At 42.8% G+C, this 22237-nt stretch overlaps 1 protein-coding gene across 9 annotated transcripts in view; it reads right to left on the bottom strand.

Annotated features, from left to right (window-relative positions):
• Nucleotides 1-1438: 1438 nt before the first annotated feature.
• Nucleotides 1439-22237, bottom strand: part of ANKHD1 (ankyrin repeat and KH domain containing 1) — a 206664-nt gene continuing 185865 nt past the window's right edge. For 4 of the 9 annotated variants that reach the window (XM_073356055.1, XM_073356057.1, XM_073356060.1 and 1 more), the window contains 9 exons: nucleotides 19900-20010; nucleotides 18070-18219; nucleotides 16128-17743; nucleotides 10103-10291; nucleotides 7710-7961; nucleotides 7155-7217; nucleotides 5388-5563; nucleotides 2462-2626; nucleotides 1439-1938 (listed from right to left, as the gene is read on the bottom strand). In XM_073356055.1, the coding sequence (XP_073212156.1) occupies nucleotides 1879-1938; nucleotides 2462-2626; nucleotides 5388-5563; nucleotides 7155-7217; nucleotides 7710-7961; nucleotides 10103-10291; nucleotides 16128-17743; nucleotides 18070-18219; nucleotides 19900-20010 (2782 nt within the window). In that variant the 3' untranslated portion in view covers nucleotides 1439-1878. The remainder of the gene's footprint in view (nucleotides 1939-2461; nucleotides 2627-5387; nucleotides 5564-7154; nucleotides 7218-7709; nucleotides 7962-10102; nucleotides 10292-16127; nucleotides 17744-18069; nucleotides 18220-19899; nucleotides 20011-22237) is intronic. The other 5 variants (XM_073356058.1, XM_073356062.1, XM_073356059.1 and 2 more) reach the window with 3 other exon arrangements.

Here is a 22237-nt window from a genome sequence, read left to right as displayed (position 1 = left end):
ACTAGTTCTTGGATACTATTTCTGCACTTTATGTTTTCAAAAACATTTAAAAAAAGTGACCAGGCAAAAATATGCCACCACATGGTTTGCAAGGAGTGAACTCTCGGCAAATCGTCACTGAATCTTTTCTTCCGGTTGCTGCTTCCTCAGGCTTTTCCAGGAAAAACTGTATTTCTGCATATAGGGAATTGGCAGGAGGGGTGGCAAGATGGGGGAAGTCTGTCTATATTCAGACTTTTGCCTTTGAGACTGTAAAAAAGTGGTCCATGACACTGGGTACCCATTTGTGTAGTGTAGTTACTGGCTTGAGAAGTGGATCAGATCTTCACATTATAATTAGTGTCTCATTACTGAGCAAGAGTAAAGTATGATTTTAAGGCAAAAGCGTCACATTTCCAACCTGGAACGATACTCAAAGGAGCTTGCAAAACCTGTTCTGATTCTCAGAAATGTGATGATAAACTCTGATCATGTTTAAAGGGACACAAATAATTTAAGATCAAATATTGGCCGACGTTATGACTGATAGTGAAATATTCTCTGGTTTTCAGATATCTGTTTTCAGAAATCTACCTGTCACCAAGATATGTATTAGATCAGTGGTTTTCAACCTGTGGTCCATGGACCATTGGAGGTCCACAGATTATGTTTAAGGGGTCCATGAAAGGTTGTTGTTACCATAGTACAGTGGTTTTCAACCTGTGGTCTGCAAATGCCTGGGGGTCCACAGACTATGTTTAAGATGTTTAAAGAGGTCTGCACCTCCATTTGAAATTTTTTAGGGGTCTGCAAATGAAAACACGGTATTAGATGAAGAGACCCTTTGGTATGTAGGAGCTACCCAGGGTTGTGTGTTCTCCTGCTGTCGTCTTTGGCTATTAGGATGTCAAGTTAAAGCATATTCCCAGACCCAGAGCTGTACCTGATATAGCTGACACACCAGTAAAAAATCCAAACAATTAAAAACAGGATAGCCACACTGGCTTGCGTGTATTAGTTGGATAGCTGTGTTACTCTGTATCCACAAAAACAACGAGGAGTCTGGAGGCACCTTAAAGACTAACAAATGTATTTGGCAATAAGCTTATGTGGGTAAAAACCCCACTCTTCAGATCAAGAAGTGGGTTTTTTACCCACATAAGCTTATGGCCAAATACATTTGTTAGTCTTTAAGGTGCCACTGGACTCCTCATTTTTACTGGCTTGCATGATATTAAAAATGCAATGATACGAATGTTCACCAACCAGAAAAAGACAAAGCTAAGAGGAAGCAAAAGTATTTTCAAAGTTTTGAGAGGCTGTTACAAATGACAGTGATCCTTCCCCACCATCCTGCTTGAGTAGCTGACTGCGTCACTAAAGCAGTTCACCAAGTAACTGTAGCCATCCTGATAGCAAGATGTGGCCCTCCACCAAAATCCATACCACAACCTATAAATACTGTTCGTCTTTTTATTGAATATTCAGGTAAATATTTCACATTAATACAGGCTACATAAAGTGGAGCCACTATACGACATGAAATTTACTCAACTTTTTTCCTTTTAAGTATGTAAACAATTATACATGTATTTACCACCGTAAAAGGTTGAAATCATGTAATCATCTAGTTCTCTGCTGCATACAAGTAGCATTCAGTAGTGTTTAGCCAAAAGCACTAGGTTCATCTGATTTTAAGTTCAAAATGGCTAAACTAACTGGAGAACAGAATCAGTTGAATAGGTAAATCATTTGTTCTTACACAATGGGCAATCAAATTTTCATTGTTACAGCCCACAGAGAAAAAAATTGCTTAGTTAGGCACATTAAAAAAATCCCCAGGGTTCTTCCAAGGTCATAGGTTTCCCAACAAGGCTAAAAAGGATAGACCCTCTTAAATTAGTTGACGTATTTGAGATGCATATTTCCAATGTGAGGTGCCCAGGTGCCAGGCCAAATCTGCAGTGGGGAGAAAAAAATAATTAAGAAATATAGAATATTAAGAATATGCCCAAGTGCAAAATTCTATAATACAGTTCAAAACTCAGACTTATTGTGGCCCAATTTTTTAAACCTGGGTGTCTAAAGTTGGACTCCAACATAGGAGTGGTCAGATTTTCAGAGGGGATATAGCTGTCTTCAGTGATGACCAGGTTTTTTGCATGAGTAGTAACTGGAAACGTAGAACCAGTCAGTGTGTATTATTAGTTTATCTTGTTCATAGCAAAGTTCTGAGCACTGCTGAGAATCAGGCCACTTATTTAGGACCCTAACTTCAGGTACTCAGGTTTGAAAGTTTTGGCCTGTAAACTGATCTTTAAAGCCCAGTCTTGAAAAAAAATTATGTAAACAGGCTCTCAGAATTTAAATACATGACAGCTGTTAAAATCTTTTGTTTTTCTATTAAGCACAAAAATATCAATTGAGAAACATGATAGAAAGTATCATTTTAAACATATGAGAAAAATACAAACAAATTTACCTGCTGAGCATCAGTACATTCTGTTGAATTTTGGACAACCTTTATCATAGGATTCCAAGCTGGATCTGGAGTATGAAGTCCATTAAAGAGAGGCCCTCCTGGGCCGTCAGCTAGCTGAGGATGAGAAGGTATTAAAGCGCCTCCGTACATGGAAATCGGTAGACCCTAAAATAGCAGAAAGGACAATCACTGTACAGTGTAGTGGTTACAGACAATAACACCAGTACATCACATACAGAGTAGTATCTGTCATCTCAAAGAATCCCAGAGAGTTCTACAGAACTTATGGGCAGAGATCACTTCATTCATCATTGAAATTAGAAAGAGGGGCCACTGTGCATCAGCAGTGCTACAAAGCAGTGTCGTAAGGAGAGATGAGAATGCCATACCCAATTCTAGGAACAATTCAGAGTAAAGCAGAAAGCAACTGATTTTACTAGTGCTGGAATTTTGCAAGGCTCCCCATTCCAATGTACTGCAAAGTATGAATGAAAATGTGTTACCCAAAACGTTCAAACTTCATTCAAATCCTTATGCAACATTAAAGTTGCACTTACAATCATCTTGGCATTCTGTGAAAAAAATGGGAACGTGGTGCTCTAAGCATCAAGTTTGGAATGCTCAGACTCCTTGGAACAGAGGTTCAAATCCCAGCAAAACTAATTCAGCCCTTCATTTTCCTGAGATACCCATATTAAGTACCATCATAGTTTGAGAGTGGTTCTTTTAGATGAGTCTGCAAAGCCAGACATTGTGTCTGTTCTACATAGATTTCATGTCAAAATGTGCTTGGGAAGTGCTCTCCTCTCCCATCAATATACCACTTGTCATCCTAACCGAGCTGCAGGGACACTGTGTATAGTTTGAAAGCACAGTGGGATCCTTTAAGATGGAAGGTACTACACAATATTTTAATGGCCAACTGGAATAATGATCCTTGAGTTCATAAAAGGCGTAGTGGCTTTCTTTTTAGAGCCTTACTTCCTTGGCCTCCACCATCCGACACAGACAGTTTTCATAAACATCTCCCTACACAGGACAGAAGGGGATACAGAGCTCTTTCGATACCTCCCTCCCTCAAATGTTTGTCATCTCATTGCATATGATATGAAAAATCTTAGTCTTGGATTAAAATGACCATAACTCACGAAAAATAAAGACTGCAACAAAGTACCTTCTCTAAATGTAACTGTAGCAATATTCTGAGAAGACTCCAGACTACACACATGATCCTAGATATTCCTCAAATGCTTAAACTGAATTATGACAGGGCTGTATTCTGTTTTTGCCTTGTGCTAGTTTCTGATGTTAATGCCCTCTTTACATGCACAATTCAACATTCTCCTAACCTCCTGCCACATGTTATGAAGAAAATTACATGATATTCACATGCCTAATTTACATCTGTAACTTGTGCTAGAAGCATTAAATATTAACCAGCCTGAAGAGGCGACCTAGTTCCATGATAGGAAGATAGGTAGGAAGGAATCTAACACAGCAGGGGAGAATGGAAAAGTGGAGGGTGTCACCAAGCAAGTCCATGTATAGGCCTGGGGTATTAGCAACTAGAAATAATTTTTAGTTTCAGTTATAATGTGCCCTCAGTTTGACTAGTGTGTCTCATATGCCCAAAAGCGTTTCTGGGGTGAAGGGGATGCTGTATGAATCCTCATATTTGCTAGAGCAGAGGTTCTCAAACTGTGGTCCATGGACCACCAGTGGTCCGCAAGCTCCATTCAGGTGGTCTGCAGATAGTTCCCTATAAGGTGCGCGCCTGGGCAGCTGCACATGAGAGAATGAAGGGCCACCCACCTGATTAGTGGAGCCATGCAGGCATGGCTCAGCTAATTAGGTGCCTGGACTCTGAAGAAGACACACATGTAAGGTGACGTGGTGACCTTGGGGGGAATAGGGGATAGGTGGGAGGAAGCATGTGGGAGGGGGCAGTGCGGTGAGAAGAGAGGGTGGTGGGGAATTTGGGACGTGCAGGGCTGCAGCAGCCGGAGAAAGAAGTGACTTTTCCCAGCTCCAGGGTTGCGGCTGCCAGGAGAGAGACGGCCCTCCTTCCAAGCCTCAGCTCTGTGGCTGCTGTGGCAGGGGAGACCCCCACCCCCTCCTTCCCAGCCCCAGCTCGGGGGCTGCCACGGCAGGGGAGAGAGAGGGCACACCTATTGCATTAGAAAGGTAAGATTACTGATATTAAAATATATGAGTTGTGTGCTTTTATTTGTAGAACAAAAAAACATTAATTATTAAGGTTTTTTAATATAGCGCTTTTATCCAAACTGCTTAACAATAGTTAGCATATGGTACAAATATTTGGAAAGACCATGAAGTGGTCCGCTGAGATCCTCAGCAATTTTCAAGTGGTCCACGAAAATGAAAGTTTGAGAACCACTGTGCTAGAGCAAGGGTGTCCAACCTATGGCCCACCAGAGCATTTCATAAAGCCTGCAGCCTGCTTTAACACAATATACTAACAGCCGATTCATCAGAATTTTGTCATCGTGTTTACATCATTTTAGTTTACACAAGTGTGTGAACAGACAATGCTGTACACAGAAACAACCTATCTAAATACATATGAAACAAGCTGAACTTAAAACAAAAAAATCAATACAGGTGACTTTACATCACATTAAAATATTAACAATCTGTTTGGTGCGCACTAGGTTGTGCTTAGGTTTATGTGGCCCTCCTGTATAATAAGGTTGGGCATTACTGCACCTGAGAACATTCAGAGTTAAACAAATCTGAATGGACCAATGGCCTTGGCAAAGTTGCCCCAACTTGTTCCAGAGAAAGGGCTTTAATGAAGTCTCTCTTGACAGATCACTTCTGGACATGCACTGTCAGACAAGTCATCTGCAGCCAGGCAAAACAACCCAGCTCCTTATAACAAATTCAGCTTTCAAATATAACTTACTTTAGAAAAATCCACAAAGCTATTTGGCATAGGTTGGTGGAAAATGTTTGAGGGAGCCACGATTCCAGAATCATCTCTCTCCATTGGTTGATGCTGGGAAAATGTGCCCGGGTCTGATAATTGTTGATGCATTGGATGATTCCCCATTATAGGCTGGGACCAACCTGACAAGCCTTCTGGAAAGGAAGAGATTAAAAGTAGATGGTTATAATCAAATTGAGAACACTCTGGAATAAATCAATCAGCTACACAAACCATCTCCACACATGTTAAGGATCTCAGAAATAAGCATAACAATGACGCAAAACAAACTGGGGCATTGCTCTGAACAAATCACTTTTCAGACCTCCCCAAAACTCACTTGTATTCTACCCTCAGACCCCAATGACCTGTTATTAACAAAATATGCACATGTGTCCTATCCTCAGCTTCATGGCTCTGCCTACATGGCCCTCTCACAAAGACAGGCTGCATAAAGTACTGCCCATGTGAAGCCCGGCTGCACGCAGACATTTTCTTTCCCTCCCATCACACACCAAGTTAGGCACATTAGCACATTCCATATCCATGGTAATGCAAGGTGGGAGGCTCCACAGAGTCATGCTTAGGACAAGAGCTGGTATGAGGTGAAAGGCAGAGAACTTTCTGAAGACTGAAGTGGAGAAGATGGTGAAATCTGGAGACATGGGACTGGGCCTGATAAAAATTTTCTTTCATTCTCCTATATTCCTGCACCGAATACCAAACCAATATTTCAGCCCAACACTGAGCTAAGCTTTAATAGAACAGCGATCTATGAATATTGCCAATTTGTATGACAAGTTTATAAATTTAGTCTGAAAAACAGCCATGATGAGACCCCAAGGCTAATGGGATAATGTCAGACCAAATTAAAAAAAAACCCGAGCTTTACAAAATTTAAGACCATTAAAATTGTCATTTTATTTTGCTACATACACAATCTCTTAAAATTCCTAATGAAAACAATCTGCAGCTTAAACACTGCACTTTGTGATTATCAGTAAGAACTTGAAAATGGAACTACCAAAAACTGAATATAAACCTTCAGCTATTTAGAAGTCGTTTTTGTTTTTTTTTTTTTGGAAAAATTGCTGTTGCCTGGAACAGAACTTATTTCATATTATTCAAGAAGAGTTATGGAGTAGAAAAGTGTAAAAATTAAGGATCAATAACAGCACTCAATCTGAATGCCCCAGTTTTTATTTGCTTGTCATAACTGTAACCTTATTTTTAAAAATAGTTTGAATGACAAGCTACTAATTAATGAAATGCAACCACAGCTTTCAGACCGAGTTTTAAATTTGGAGACCAAATTTTGAAGAAAAGGTAAAAAAACATTATTTGTTCTCATTCTGAAGTTACATTTCTGTTCAACAGATTTAACAGTATAGAAGATTTCAATCACTCTTTCAGAGATTATGTATTTACTGTGTACCTTTGCAGGATCTAAGCCAGGTGAAGAATTCTATATTATGAGAGAAAATTGCAATGGTTCTAGCAAAACAGATTTGGCCTGAAGAAAATCGGAGTCAGTCGTTACCCAATAAGGAACATTTTGACAAAGCCCACCCTATCTCTATCAAGAAATTCTTTAGAATCTTGGGGGTGGGTTACAGATTTCAGGATTAATCATGAAAAACTTGGTCTGTCAGCTATAACATCAAAGGTATTTATCTCTGAAAATCCTGCAGAGTAGCTGAGTAAATGAACAGAAAAGCAATTATGAAACAAAACCTAAAGAAATACCTCTGTTCTTCCGAGACTTGATCCCATCCCAGGTGGGATATTGAGGCTGTATTAACAGCCCATCTGTAAAGAAGAGTATGTTTCTGGATTTGTACCCACATAAAGTGTTGCAAATCAATCACTTCTTTTGCCCTAACCTTCCTTTCTAATTGTGGTCCTTATGGGTCAGTTCCTCAGCGAATGAAGAACTTAAAAGACTTCCCCAATATATTCCCTTAAAGGATCAGAATATGCACATTTCTGAACTCTTCTCTCTATCCCTGCCAGCTCTCTGTTTGTGACATCCCCTTGATATTCCTTTTAGTTTCTGCCTTTAAAGTAATCTTACATGCAGTTGATAAAGTATATTTTGTTCTCTGGTTTAGAAGGGAAGATTTTTTACATACAACTACCACGTATTACTTTATTATTTCAAATTTGATCCTCGAAAAGCACAAGTTTGGCATTTTGTTTTCCCCCTTGCTTCTGAGAACTAATGTAGTGATAGCCTAAAATCTGAGTTTCTTTTTTTTTAAAAAACAGAAAGCTTACTTATTATGTATGAGACTGACTTACCTGATACACTGTTAACTCCAAATGACCAGATACCACTATGTCCAACAGGAGCCGTAAAGTTAGTTCCTAAGGGGGTAGGAGTGACAGAACCTCCCTGTCGAATTCTAGCAAGCCTTTCCGTCCCAATAGGAGGTGGTACCTTTCGATCTTGATTTGTGCTACCTGCTTTTGGCTGGCCCAAGTTAGAAGGTGCAGAAGCAGCTGAAAGGGGTGAAGATGATCCTGATGAAACTGATGGAATAGGAGATTCACCTGGTGACAAAATATTTCTCTTGCTTTATTATACATGGAACACTAAAGTAATGTTAAATACCACAATTTCCCCTCTAAACTGCCAATCCGTATTCTGTAACAAAGATTATGAAAGGTGTAAAAGTTTATTGATTTATAATCCCTTGGAGCTAGTGAGAGAATTGGAGTTACTTATGGCAGAATAGTCATTGGACTGATTTCTGTTTGGCCCACCGGAAAGATCCTTCACCAGTGATTGTGCTTCTTAAATTAGTTGCATAAATGGTTACAAACACAGGATAGTCTGACATTTTCTAGATCTTCTTGTAAATATTTTAGATTTACTAGACAAGGACAAAAAACCGGAAGACTTTATGAAGAGATCTGCAAATCTTGGCCCAAATTTTCCAGGCACTCAACTGGCCTTGTTTTCAGAGGTGCTGAGCATCCCCAACTCCCTGTGGGATATAGACTCAGGGTGCGATTTTCCAAAAAAGCTCAAATGACTTAGAAGCATAAGTTCCATTGACTTTCAGTGGGACTTGTCACAGGTGTTTTTGAAAACCCCACCCTTAGTTTTGGCACCCAAGTTTATTTTGGCCTTTGTACTCAGAGTTGCCATTACTAAGATTCTGAATTGCAAAGACCCAAACTTCTCATGTGGCCACTCTCTCCCAGATTTGCTCCATAAAAGGAGAACCTCTCACTGTCATTTCAGACAATTTAAAAATGTCAGTGAATTTTAAGATAGACCTCTACCCTGATATAATGTGGTCCGCGGGAGCCAAAAAATCTTACCGCGTTATATGTGAAACTGATTTATATCGAACTTGCTTTGGCTCCCCTGCTCCTTGTCCCCTAACCACCCCCTCCAACCCCCCCCCAATCCCTAATCACCCCCAGGATGCCACCCCCACCCAACCCCCCTGCTCCCTGTCCCCTGCCTGTCCCCGACTCCTATCCACACCCCTGCCCCCAGACACTCACCAGCGGCAGCAGGAGGTGGAGCAACTTGGCCCCAGCCCGCTCCTCTCCGCCAGCTCCCAGCTGCGGCGCTCCGTTTCCCACTGCCGGTGAGTGCAGGGAGTTGGGGAAAGGATGCCCCCCCACACTCACCGGTGGCAGGAAGCGGAGTGCCGTGGGCTGGGGCCTGGCTGCTCTGCTTCCGCCACTGCTGGTGAGTGCGGGTGGATATCCCTTCCCCCAAGCAACATGGCTGGGGCCGGGATTAGGGAAGTAGAGCGGGCTGCTCCCAGCCCCTCGCTAATCCCCTGGGCCACCCTGGGCCTGCGGGGCCCCCAAAAGTGCCCCCACACAGTTCCTGCCTCCCAGACAGAGTGAGAGAGTGAGACAGTGAGAGAGTGAGAGAAAGAGGCTTGCTTTATGGCGTTGTATGTGAACCCGTGTTATATCGGGTCACATTATATCAGGGTAGAGGTGTATATAAAATATTAATTGTAGAAGTCTTATTTTAAAGGTTTTAAAAATGAAGCATAATCCAATCTGAGAAAGTCACGCCAATTTCATCTGATGCAGTTTTACACTATAAGAAAGCTCCCCGTGTTGTGAGGACACAAAAATTAAGCTTCTCTTCACTGAGTTTAAGGGTACATCTACACTGCAAAAACCAACAAAACCCCCCCCAAAAAACAACCCCTGCAACCGTGAGCCTCAGAGCCTCTGTCAACTGAATTGGGCTGGTGGGGCTTGGGTTACAAGCCTAAAAATTGCAGCGTAGACGTTCTTGCTCAAGTTGGCACAAGAATGTCTAGCCCCACTCTCCCCTTGCTACTTTTCAGAGACTAGGTCCAGGCTGAGCCAGAATGTTACTTTCCGCCCCATGGTGCAAGCTGGAGTCAGTTCACCTGGGCTCTGAAACTTGCTGCCACATGTCTTTTTTTTGCAGTGTAGACATACCCCTAAGCCTCCTGAAGCTGCGTCAAGACAGGTAATACTAATGGAATCTATGGCATTTCACATAAGAGATCCATAAAACTTTTTGTGATACCATTTCACACATTTCCAATCTTTACTGAGGCTAAAAGCAATTACTGATAATAGTTTCTAAATCCACTGGTTGCTTTCCCCTCAAAGTCACAAATCAACTGGTAGCTAAAGACAATAATTAAAACACTAAAAATGTATAGATAATTAAGACAGACCCATGAAGTTCCTACATGAATTTGTAGCGCTCGTCCAAGGATGTGGTGAAAAATGCTGTCTGTTAAAGCTGGGAGTCCCAACAGGTGCTGGCCCTTGAAGATAAACCCGTTGTATGTTTGCTGAAAAACCGGTCAGAGGAGCTGAAGAGGCAGCTGAAGAGCCGTTGGATGGATCTAGAGAGGGTAAGCCTGAAATAAATGTAAAACTTATGAAATATACCTATTTGGAAAAATACTTCATGGCACCATGAAGATTCACTGCTCCAAATACAATTTAAACTTAGTTGTCCAGTCACCCTTTTCATGGGTATTTACATGTGTAACGAGTTTTTGCAGGAAGTGGAATGAAGAGGCTGAAGGGCTGCTATATTTTAATCAGCCTGAAACTTCTGAAGTGCACAAGTTCAGCACCATCAGTTTCAGATAGGCTAACATGATAAAAGATGCCACCTTTATTAATACATTACCCTTGCAATAGTAGAGGAAAGAAGAAACATCTAATATCAATAAGGGCTGCTGCAGGCAACACACTAAGCAGCATGTGAACTGGTTTAGGTCACCAACCTCCCACTTATGTATTTTGCCTGATTACTGCATCATACTGTGGAGGAATAGTAACATGCTTAAATTCGTGTCAACTTATGCCATTTCAAATGTGTTTCTCTGGATGATTAGACAAGTTTGCATAATGAGGATCAGTAGCATGAGACTGTGTCCTAATGCTACATGAAAACTATGCTCAAAGTCCAGTTTCTCAAGGCTCCAAGATACTTCTGAGAGATTCTGTTTACCAACTACAAGGGTTAACTTAACCTGGATCATTGCTACTCCAGATCTTACGGAAGACCCTCAAAATCAGATTCCACTGTGAGGGCGTCTGCTGTGTGTGGTTTCAAGGCATTGTGATGGTGTTACAGCTCAAGGTATGCCAGCTTACTGTAATGCATTTTAATCTAGTACACACAAACTGGGTCCTCTAAAATGTAGAGGAAGCACAACAAGTGATTGAAATGGATTCCTTCTGGTTTTGTCTGGAGCCTTCTAAAAGGAGCATGCAAGTCTGTCCCCAATTCTGTAGACTGCTTGGACTAGCAGACATGAAAAGCGAAGGCAGGACAAAAAGACAGTTGTCCTGAATGGACCCACAGCCATAAACCATATCAGGGAATCACAAGTATCTGGAAAGAAAGTGAGCAAATTGGGAATCTCTGCTTTCAATCTTAATTTTCGGTATCAGTGGACGGGGAGAAAAGTACTCAAATTCTGCTTACGACATGAACGTTCTCGTCAAAACTCCTACTTTAAGACTCAAGCAAGTGAGGAACTTAACTGGGCTTTCTGCTCCAACCCAACTTACAAAAGTGAACTCCAAGAGACAGTTTGTGGAAATCCAAGTATTCTTAACTGTTCCCCAAATGGACAAAAGAACTTTAGTGAAGAAGAAACTTGGAGAACAAACCATTGCGGAGTTTTACAGGTGCAATGTCATATCTAGCAGCCATTTTGATAGATCTCACCTTACTGGTACAACACATAAAGATACTGTATACTGGCCCACCAGCAAGGACTGCCAGACTGCCTAAAGCCCAGGGATGTTGCACTCCACAGCACAGTAGTGTAAGTCAGTAACAAATGGGACTTTTTGACTTCACAGAACTATGAGAAACCTGTAATTCAACTATATATCATCAGCTAAACAAGCTCCAATTTCGATAGACAGAAGAACACTCTTTCCTGTGAGTCTAACCTGTCACTTCAGCCTGAGGTAAGCACCCAAGTAGTACATCCCACTTCATCTCAGGATAGATAAAAATGGATTTAAAACTGGATTTTTAAATTAAACACAGGTTTGTTATTAAAAATAAGCCTATTTAAAATTTGAAATTATGACAACCTATGCTAAGGCCTAAATTTACTCTAATCTACTAAAATAATTTAAATTAAATAAAAAAAGTTAAGCAGTATCTATTTACTGCCAAAATTTTAAAGAAAGTCAAACCACTGAACTGGTGAGCACCACTAGAATAAGAGTTCGCTGAAGTGCTAAACCAGCTTCTGTTGGCACTCGCCTCTTCCACAGGTGCGGAGAAAATATTGTCTTCACTTCGGTTCAATGATTAGTTCACTCAAAGTTAAAAAACCAATAGAAGATTGAAAAAAAAGAGTAGGAAAGCTTGTTTTCCAGTCTATGAATAAAAAGGAGGTGTAAGGATAAAATCCTTTTAAAATCCTGAAGGACATAATGCAAGAAACAATCAGTTCAATTAACTGAAGATACTTCCTTTGTTTAATAAATCTGTTATATTTAAAACTAAAACATGTGTTGATAAAACTTTTGATAAAATGAGTTATTTTTCCATTTAGTTGAATTTGAGTTCCCAACCAAACAGAACTTAACACAAATCACAAATTAAAAAAAAAACCTAGTAAAGAAATGGATTATTCACCATTTTCTAATATAATAAAGATTAAGAATCTGAATAAATGCAAATTAAGCTATATAACTGTTTAAATAAACATATACAGATGTGTATCCTGGTTTGCAAAAAGCATTATTAGTGTAAAGGCTATATTTAGTTGCAACTGAAAATGTCTTAGGGCTCGCCTTCACGTACTTTAATGAAGACACTACTACGCCAATGGGAGAGCTTCTCCTGTCAGCATAGTTAATCCATCTCCTTGAGAGGTGGTAGCTGTGCAACACAGCACTGTCGACATGGGTGGTTAGGCTGGCATAATTACGTTGCTCAGGGGTGTGCATTTTTCACACCCTGGAGCAACGCAGTTATACTGATATAGATCTGTAGCGTAGACCTGGCCTTAATGGTTATCACCAACGAGAATTAACCTTTCTTTAGGAAAATAAAAAAATACAAATGCAAAACACGATTAAAATTGATTGATTTAAATCAAGATTTCCTGTTTGCTAATTTAATCACGATGTAAATCAATCCACCCTGCTTTATCCCATCTAAAGGGCTGACTTCAAAGTCTGACTAATGAACAGAAAGGGACAAGGAGGGTGACATTTATGGAAGTAAATGAAACTGATTGTGCTAGTTGCTCTCCTATACACACACATCTGTAAGGGGATGATGCTGGAGCAGGCCAAAGACCACTGACACTTTCTAGATCCCAAGACCTGGACAACCTGAATAGATCTGAAAAACTATTGTTCTTGTTACTCACCATCAACTTAAATCCTTTTCCCTAAGAAGAGACAAGTGAACACAATCTGAAGAGCTTCAGATTCCAGGCAGGGTGGCAGATCATGTAATTGACTAAAGACCAGACAAACTTTTACTTTTGCCTTCTGGTTCTGTGGTTAGAGGATGTAACAGACCTCTACATATGAGAATGCCAACTATAGGACTGGGGAGAAGAGGTGGCACAACTTTGTTTTTTTAAAGCATATAATCAATTTGTAAGTGCCCCAGCCAAATTCCAATTTGAATAATCTTCAGTCTGTCAAAATCCCCTTGTTTCAATTCAAAAAATATTCCTCACTTTTCTTCCAAGAGACACTTGTGTAAGGTGTGTTGGAGCATAATTCTTACCATTTCTAACCCAGTGGTTTATGTAGAGCCTAAAGCACCCTAATATACTTGGAGTAAAATGTGTGAGGGATTTAAAGTGCTGTAGCCATGTTAGTCCCAGAATGAGACAACGACAAAGTGGGTGAGGTACTATGCTTTATTAGACCAACTTCAGTTGGTGAAAGAGACCAATTCTGTGTAAACTCAAAAGAAAGCTGGTCTCTTTCACCAACTGAAGTTGGTCCAATAGAACATCTTGCCTCATGCACCGTGTGTGTCTCTCAGAGATTTTAAGTTATTTTACAGTTCTATCTTGTAGCATTTTGTATGAAAAATGGGTAACTTTTAGAATTTTAATAGTTACCCGCTGTGAAGGAGTTTCATTTTCCTTTACAAGCATAATTGCCTTCAGAGCCATTCTATGTACATAATCCTTGGGATTTGAGTGATTTGACAGACTGTCTATTTACCACATCTTCCTGGACAATGGGTGAATGTCAAATTTGGCTATCCATGAGAAAAAGAGGAGCTGCTAAAAAGGCAGAGTTTCTGGAGTCCACTGGAGCAGGACTTGACAATTCTACTACAGTAATTCCTCACTTAAAGTCGTCCCGGTTAACATTGTTTCGTTGTTACATTGCTGATCAATTAGTGAACATGCTCGTTTAAAGTTGTGCAATGCCGCCTGTTTTGTCCACTGCTTGCAGGAAGAGCAGCCCGTTGCAGCTGGCTGGTGGGGCCTTGGAACCAGCGTGGACCAGCAGCCCCCCTATCAGCTTCCCTAAGTTCCCTGTGCAGCCACCGCCCAGCAGGCTATCAATTGCCTGCAGTTCGGCTGTCCCTGCCATGAGCTGCTCCCGCCATCTGCCTTAGAGCTGCTCCCCGAGCCTCCTGCTTGCGGGGTGGGGGAGGAGAGGAGGGCTGTCAGGTTGTCCCCCTCCCCCTTGCTCCTGCACCCCACTTACCTCATCTCCATAGAGCAGGGGGACTCAGGGAGCTTCCTGGCAGCTGTGGTCTCAGCTTGCTGATTAACTTAACAAGGCAGTGTACTTAAGAGTGGGTCAGAGTACTTAAAAGGGAAATGTGCATCTCTCACACCCCCGTGTGTGTCTCTGTCTGCCATGCTGTCTCCCCTCCCTCCATTCCTACTGCTTTGTAGAGTGTGAGGCTACATTAACAATGAGTTAATCCCCTGAGGGCTCAGACAATTGCTAGTTCATCATTTAGCACTAAGGCATTCCCTGGGAAATATCCCACCCTCTGACTTCACCACCTCAACCAAGCTTCACAATCGTCATTGCTGTGTACAGTATTAAATAGTTTAAAACTCATACTCTGTGTGTGTGTGTCTGGCAAAAAAAATTTCCCTGGAACCTAATTCCTCCCATATTTACATTAATTCTTATGGGGAAATTGGATTCGCTTAACATTGTTTAGCTTAAAGTCACATTTTTCAGGAACATAACTACAACGTTAAGTGAAGAGTTACTGTATTAGAGGATTGGATGAATGAGGTGAGACTATTCCAGCTCTCTCAGTTCTAGATGAATTTGGTTCTATTTTTTGTACTGGGAGCATAGAGATCATAGGCAGTCTAACTGCTTGTGCTCTTCAGAATTCAGCTACCTAGTTTAAATTTAAAATATTTTAAAAACTCTTTGACACACCCTGGCAAACATTTTCTGACTTTTGATGTTAGGCCCGGTTTCAGAAGTGCGGAGCACCCATAGCCCCATTTGAACTCAATGGGAACGTATCACTTCTGAAACTCTGTTCACTTATTTAGGTGCCTAACTTCAGTATCCAAGTTTTGAAATTTTGACCCAAAGTTTTAAAAGGGTTTGTGGGATGGTGTTGGGTGAAAGACTTGAAGCAAATTAACTTAGGAAAGCTTGGAAGTGAGGCGCTCTAGGCACCTGTCTTCAAAATACAGTCTAATCTTCTGAAATATGAACAAATCTGAAGAGAGCAATGAGGTAAGGGTAACATCCTTTGTGTGTCCACTAGGTAAATGTCAGGGAAAAGACAGCAGGACTGTCAAGCGTTCAGTCCCTTACTAAGTCCCATATGCTGAGAATGTTAAGTGACCAAGTTCGAAACACCAAGAGGACAGGGATCCACCAAGATCCCCATCTCCTACTATCCTTGGCCTACCACCATGACAATCCATCCTTCCTCCAGATGGAATCAATATTAGACACCTGTGAGTGGAGTTTCGACAAGTGCCACAAGGCTCTTATTTCCTTAAAGGGCCAATGGTGGTTGCTTCCGCAGCATTACCAGTACCTGACAGGTGAGAGGTGGGAAAAAGAACTGGATGTGTATAATTTTAAATAGTTTTTGGAAATTAAACTTGGCAAGTTAAGCTCTCAGGTTGGAGTTCTATGCATACTACATTGTAAAGTATTGCTGGAGCAATTTGAGAATAGGGTCAAAGACTAATGGCAGGATTGTCTCTTTATGCCAGTGTAGAAACTTTGTGGACTTACCTACAGGGCTGGTAGAAACTCTCTGGGAAGGTGGCCTGAATCCAGGAGCCTTGGAGTTATCAGGATGCACATTTTCTATGTGTCCAAGCACAGAGTTACTCAGAAAAGTAGACTGAACAGTAAAAGATGGGTCTGCTGCTGCTCGTGTGGAGAGTGGACAGTCTCCCCATCCTTGGTTGGCTGGCACCTGGTTGTTATCAAAAAGACTGCTAAAGTGATTGAAAAGCGTTGCTGGCCCAAACGTAGGCGGCAATGATTTGTTTGCTGGGTTAATGTGCATCTGAGAACCGTTCATAACATTCATGGCTGATGAAAGCTGCACTGCAGCAGGTGGACCTTGAGATGGCGTTAAAGGAACTGGATTTGTAACAAAAATAGACTGATGATCTTGATGTAAGTTTGCATTTGGTACCACTGAATAGAAAGAACCTCTAGGCTGCATTCTGTGAGAAACTCGAGGTGCTGGTACAGCTAACTGAGGTAAATTACTGTTGTCCTGATTATCTGCAGCAATTGATCTGGGTGAAGCTAAGCTTAATGGAGTGGGTTCTGAGCTAGATGAAAAAGGCATCGACACAGAAGAACTTATATCTGACATGCTGGTTGGCAGTATCTCATCTTGGACGTTATTTAGAGGTGCAGGGCTGCTAGACGGGCGAGTTTCTAGGACTCCTGGATTGCTGCAAGTGGATATATTGCAACTACTTGCAACCGAAGATGGTGCACACGTGTTTCCAGTAGGTTGGTCTGGTGTTGACACCTTCTCTTTGGGTGCTGAGATAGCTGAGAAAGAGTCCGTTTTAAGTGCAGAATGCTGTGTTTGTGGAACATTAGAGGGCAGAAATGCTGTGGGAACTTGCCCGTTGTTTACAGGTGCAGAGGAAGCAGAAGGCAGAGCGCTACAGGTGCTTGTCACAGTTGAGATTGCTGTTGCCACCACACTTGTTTTTGGAACACAGGTGAACAACTGCTTTCTGACTGATGAGGGAGTCCGACTACTTGTTGCACACAGCGGTTGGGTGGAAGCAACTACAGAAGAGACAGTAATAGGACAATTAGCAGTAGCTAATCCAGTAGACTCTGTCTGTAAAATATTCCCATTCTGGTTACCTACACGACTTGAACTATTATGCTTTGGAGAGCTGTTTGTGCTGCTAGGGTTAACTGGTCTCACTGGGAATGGTCCCCAAGTGTTCGGCGAAGGTGAAAAAGTGCCTCCAAACTGCGCCATAGGTAAGCGAGGGTGCCGAATCTGTTGCATAGTTTGAGCAGCCAGCAAGGCAAAATGAGGGTGGGAATAAGCTAAGGGCAGAGACACTGGAAAAGAAGAACGCACATTTGCTGGAACATTCTTGTTTAATTTGTTAGTGGGCTGGAAAGTAGAAAGTGTCGATGACTGCGACGTGATAAGAGGTGGTGCGCCGAGCGGGAAGGAGTTTTTGTTGGAAACAGCTGCGGTACTGACTCCAGATGAAAAGTTTGCATGAATTGATTTGGTGTTTGGAGCAGGTGTTCTTATATGAGTTTTAGGAATTAAGTCTTCCAGTTCCTTGGCAGGATCTTGAATAAGGGCACTGATGAGTTGCACTGCATACCTCGTTGATTCAGTACCGCCCCTGAAATTAAAAAAAAAAAGTATTAATCTTCTCTCTGGAATGGAATTCTCACTTTGTTGCACCACTTCTTGAACTAAACAATTTATTTTTCCTATATTAGTACAGTACTTGAATGGAACAGTCAAGAAGTTTTATTTCTTGATATTTGCTTATTTTATGGTTTAACTTTGTGTATCAGATTTTCAGCATGTCCTGCTGTCAGCAATTTATGCACTATACACTAGTGCCAAAGAGCCAATATGTCGTACCTTAAAGATAAGCAGACTTCGTAAGAAAAGAACTTGTACCAAGTCAATTTACAATTATTTTGTTTCCATGTACCGTACCTTATTGTGATCATTCTCTCTCCATTCTTATCTTTTTGTTTGTCCACATCAATATGAGCACCAGTGACATCTTGAATTGCTGTGATGTTGCACCCACCTCTTCCCATTATTCTAGATACGACAGAAGCTGGGACAGATAATTTCTTAGACCTATATCACAAAGATTGCAAATTTGTTAAATCATTTTAGAGAAATTTAAAAAGTGCCAAAATCTGTTTTGTTTGGCAACTGAACATCCCAATATTTTTACATTTTAGGTCAGTAAGTGGTTTTCTGCTGGTATTGAATTCACTCTTCGGGGCCTCTCTAAAACTTCCCCACTGACATTACTTGTTATCCTGAGCACTTCTGAAGTTTCTTCAGAACACTTATTCAGCCAAGTATATCACATCATATAGATGCACATTATACAATATACATGCTGTTTTGGACATATAGTTCTTCCTCTTTTGTCCTAAGCTGTACATTTTAAAAATGTAAATGATATGAAATCCTAAGTGACTCTCCTACTTCACATTTTAATTAGTATCAAGCATCTTTGGATCACAGGGATTAGCCACTGGATACAAATTGCTTCTACTGGTATATGGCAATACGGAAACTTTTTTAACATATTCACACTGATAATCTTTGAAATACCACCTGCTTGAGCAAGACTTTAAAGTCTGGGTCTTGATCCAACATCCTGGGAGAATTAATGTCTCCTAGACCTCAAGTGAGAAACCACAAATGCGCTGGAAGATTGCCAGTGACCCTACGCAATGATTTATAGCAAGCAGGCCAACTGTGCAATTCAAGGGTCCAAAGGGATGCTGGAAGCCACTATGAAGACAGCACAGATTTTCAGAAGTACATTTATTTTTAGGCCATGACACTGCAACCCAAACATTCAATGGACTTATTAAATGAACTGCTAGGATTTTCAAATTCATATGGAATTGGTGGATCAGTGCAGGCATATGGTAATGGGAAGCCTTAGAACACCAGCTATGCTTGCATTCCAGACCCCAGCCAAGGTCCCTTTAGGCCACCCTTGCTCCCAGACTTCAAAGACTGGACCTCTCAAACCCATACATGACTTTCAAGCTTAACAGTGGCATATTGCAATTTGTGAACTGTACAGTTAGAGGGAATTCCAAGGGGTTTCAGGAAACACTGATGAAGGTTCAAGAATCTGAACAGACTATAGACTGTACATCTCTATGTTATTGCCAGCTTCACCTACATTTTAAGTTTAGTCATATTTAATATTTTAGATTATACTAGCAGCAAGAAATTAGGCAGGAAATGTTAAACATGTGTAATGTAAAATGGATAGTTTTTACACTGACCAGCTGAAAATATTAACATTCTAATATGTCTCGTCTTTTAAGTTACTGGTCTCCTGCCATCCACAAAATTCACACTATCATCCCAATCTCCCCAAACAATGCTCTTAGAATACACACTATGCCCTCACCCCCAGCATTTCTCATGTTCCAATCCCCTCCCCTTTGGATCTGCATTAGTATAAAGACTTCTCTCTATTGGAGTTCCCAATCTCCCCCTCTCCATGACGAAGCTCCCTTCCTCATGTAGCTTCCAAGAGCTTTCCATATGATTCACAAGGACCCTAGTTGCATTCCAGTCTCCCTTACCCTCCTCAATCCACTCCGCGAAGTAAACCCCTATTCACCCACTCAGACACCCTCCTCACCACCAAGGAATTCATTCCTCAGACAAGCTCTAAATAGCACCCAGAACCAGACTCCTCACCCACCCTCTAATGCCTCCCTCCCCACCCACCAAGCTCATTGTTTTTTAGTTTGAAAAAAATGCCCAAAACAGTACCTTTTTGCTCCTGAACAGCAGCGCCCTCCTCTCTGCAGCTGAAATTGCTCAACTGGTGTTGGCTGCAGAGTGTTGCTAGTGGCAGGATCTTTCAAAACTCTGCCTACTTGCCTGTCAAGGATAGAAGAAATCTTTTCATTGGTTATTTCTTTGATAGACATCCCTTCTACCCAATTGGGTGCTTTGAGGGAGTGGGAGTTAGGATAGTTCTTGGTCTTGGAATTCATAGATTCATAAATATTAAGGTCAGAAGGGACCATTATGATCATCTAGTCTGACCTCCTGCACAAGGCAGGCCACAGAATCTCACCCACACGCTCCTGCGATAAACCTCTCACCATGTCTGAGCTACTGAAGTCCTCAAATCATGGTTTAAAAAGACTTCAAGAAGCAGAGAATCCCCCAGCAAGTGACCCGTGCCCCATGCTACAGAGGAAGGCAAAAAACCTCCAGGGCCTCTTCCAATCTGCCCTGGAGGAAAATTCCTTCTCGACCCCAAATATGGCGATCAGCCGAACCCTGAGCATATGAGCAAGATTCACCAGCCAGATTGTGGGATAGGCTTTAGGAAGTAATAAACATGTGCAACACCTAGTTACTTTGAAAAGGACACGTGGGTTGTTAAAAGGCTCTTAGACGATATGTGTGCTCTGCTACCCAGGGCAGGGCACAGCAAATTCTGGCCCAGGGTAGACATTTTGTGAGCACATTCCTTCCGTAACAAATCTTGAGTTCTTAGGGTTATCAAAATCCACCATTTTAGAAAGAAATTTCTAGAACCACAGCAACTCTGAAAGAAACATCATACCAAACACAGTAAAAGTAAAGCAAATGACTAAACTAGGAGACTTAAGAGACCTGTCTGGAGAGGTGTAGCAGCTTCAGGATCAATAGTGGGGTCTGTGCAGTGATGAGCTACCAAAATCTTAACAACTGGTTCCCTATAAAAAGTTCTGATTCAAGGGATGAGCCAAGAGGTGGAGGGGGTGGGGGTGTAGTGGCAGGGAACAGATTGCACAGAGGCAAAAGGGGCTCGTTGCAGGGAGGAAGTGGCACAAGGGAGAAGTGGGCAGGAGGGGGTTGTTGCAAGGGGCTGGCAGGCGGGGGTGTGTATGTGCCAGGGAGTTGTTGCACGGGGGTGAAGGTGGCAGGGAGGAGTTTGCACAAGGGAGGAGTGGGCAGGTGGGTGGGTGGGGTCCCGAGGTTGATGCAGGGGTGAAGGTGACTGTGGCTGGCAAGGGGGGGTTGCCGGGTAGAGGTTGCCCAGAGGCAAAAGTGGCAGGACAAGGTGGGTTGTTTGGGCAGGGGGTGCACAGGGGAGAAGGTAGCTGGTCGGTGCCACTGGCTGGGAGAGGGGTGCCTGGGTTGCTCCCACATACACCATTCCCCAGGCCAGGGACTGGCCCTGCCCACCCGCCGGTGCTCTGCAGGCCCGTGCGGCTCCCTGTGGCCCGGGTAGGCACCTTGCAGGCAGAGTAGACACCCAGCTTCTCCGCCTGAAGAGCAGAGCGCAGCTGTGCCTTCTTCCCTGCACCACGGCTGAGCTGGGCACCCCGCTGCCCCCGGGGCTCTCAACGGCGACGCAGGCAGCCAGTCCCCACACACTGCGGGCTGAGCTGGGCTCCCCGCTACCCCGGGGCTCATAGCAGTAGCTGCTGCTGAGAGCCCCAGGGGCAACCCGACTTGGCCCGCAGCACAGGCAAGGCGGCGCAGCTGCTAGCGCTAGACCCTCCCCTTCCCTGCTCAGCCACCGGCTGCTCCCCCGGTGGGAGGGACTGGCCGCGCCACTGTCAGCCCCTCTGGAGCTGGGAGGCAAGGAGCAGCAGCAGCCTTGTGCTCCACTGTTTCAAAAAAATTTGTGGGGCACCGCTTTTTAGCGCCCCCAACCAGTTGGTGCCCTAGGCGGCCGCCTAGTCTGCCTAGTGGTTACACCAGTCCTGCCCAACAGACCCCACCCCGGAACTCCCACACCCTACCCAATCCCCCACCACCCCGTTCCCTGACCGCCCCCTCCAACTGCTCCCTGCCCCTTATCCAACCCTTCCTCCCAGCTCCAGCCTGGCCCCCTTACCATGCTGCTCAGGGAAGCGTGACGGATGCTGTGCGGCCCGCTGGAGCTCGCAGCCCTACCCCTCACCATGCTGCTCAAAGCGGCAGGAGCTGCAGAGTTGCCCAGGAGCGGTCCAGAGCACTGGCAGCGAAGTATACTGAGGCTCTGCGAGAGGGGGGAGGCGTCGGGGGAGCCTCCCTGGCCGGGAGCTCAGGGAGTCGTAACAATTTTTACCAACCAGTTCTAAAACTGGTTCAAAATTTAACAACTGGTTTGCGCGAACCGGCT

This window comes from Lepidochelys kempii, chromosome 8 (assembly GCF_965140265.1).
Source record: "Lepidochelys kempii isolate rLepKem1 chromosome 8, rLepKem1.hap2, whole genome shotgun sequence".
Lineage (NCBI taxonomy): Eukaryota > Metazoa > Chordata > Testudines > Cheloniidae > Lepidochelys > Lepidochelys kempii.
This window is presented reverse-complemented; position numbering and strand designations above follow the sequence as displayed.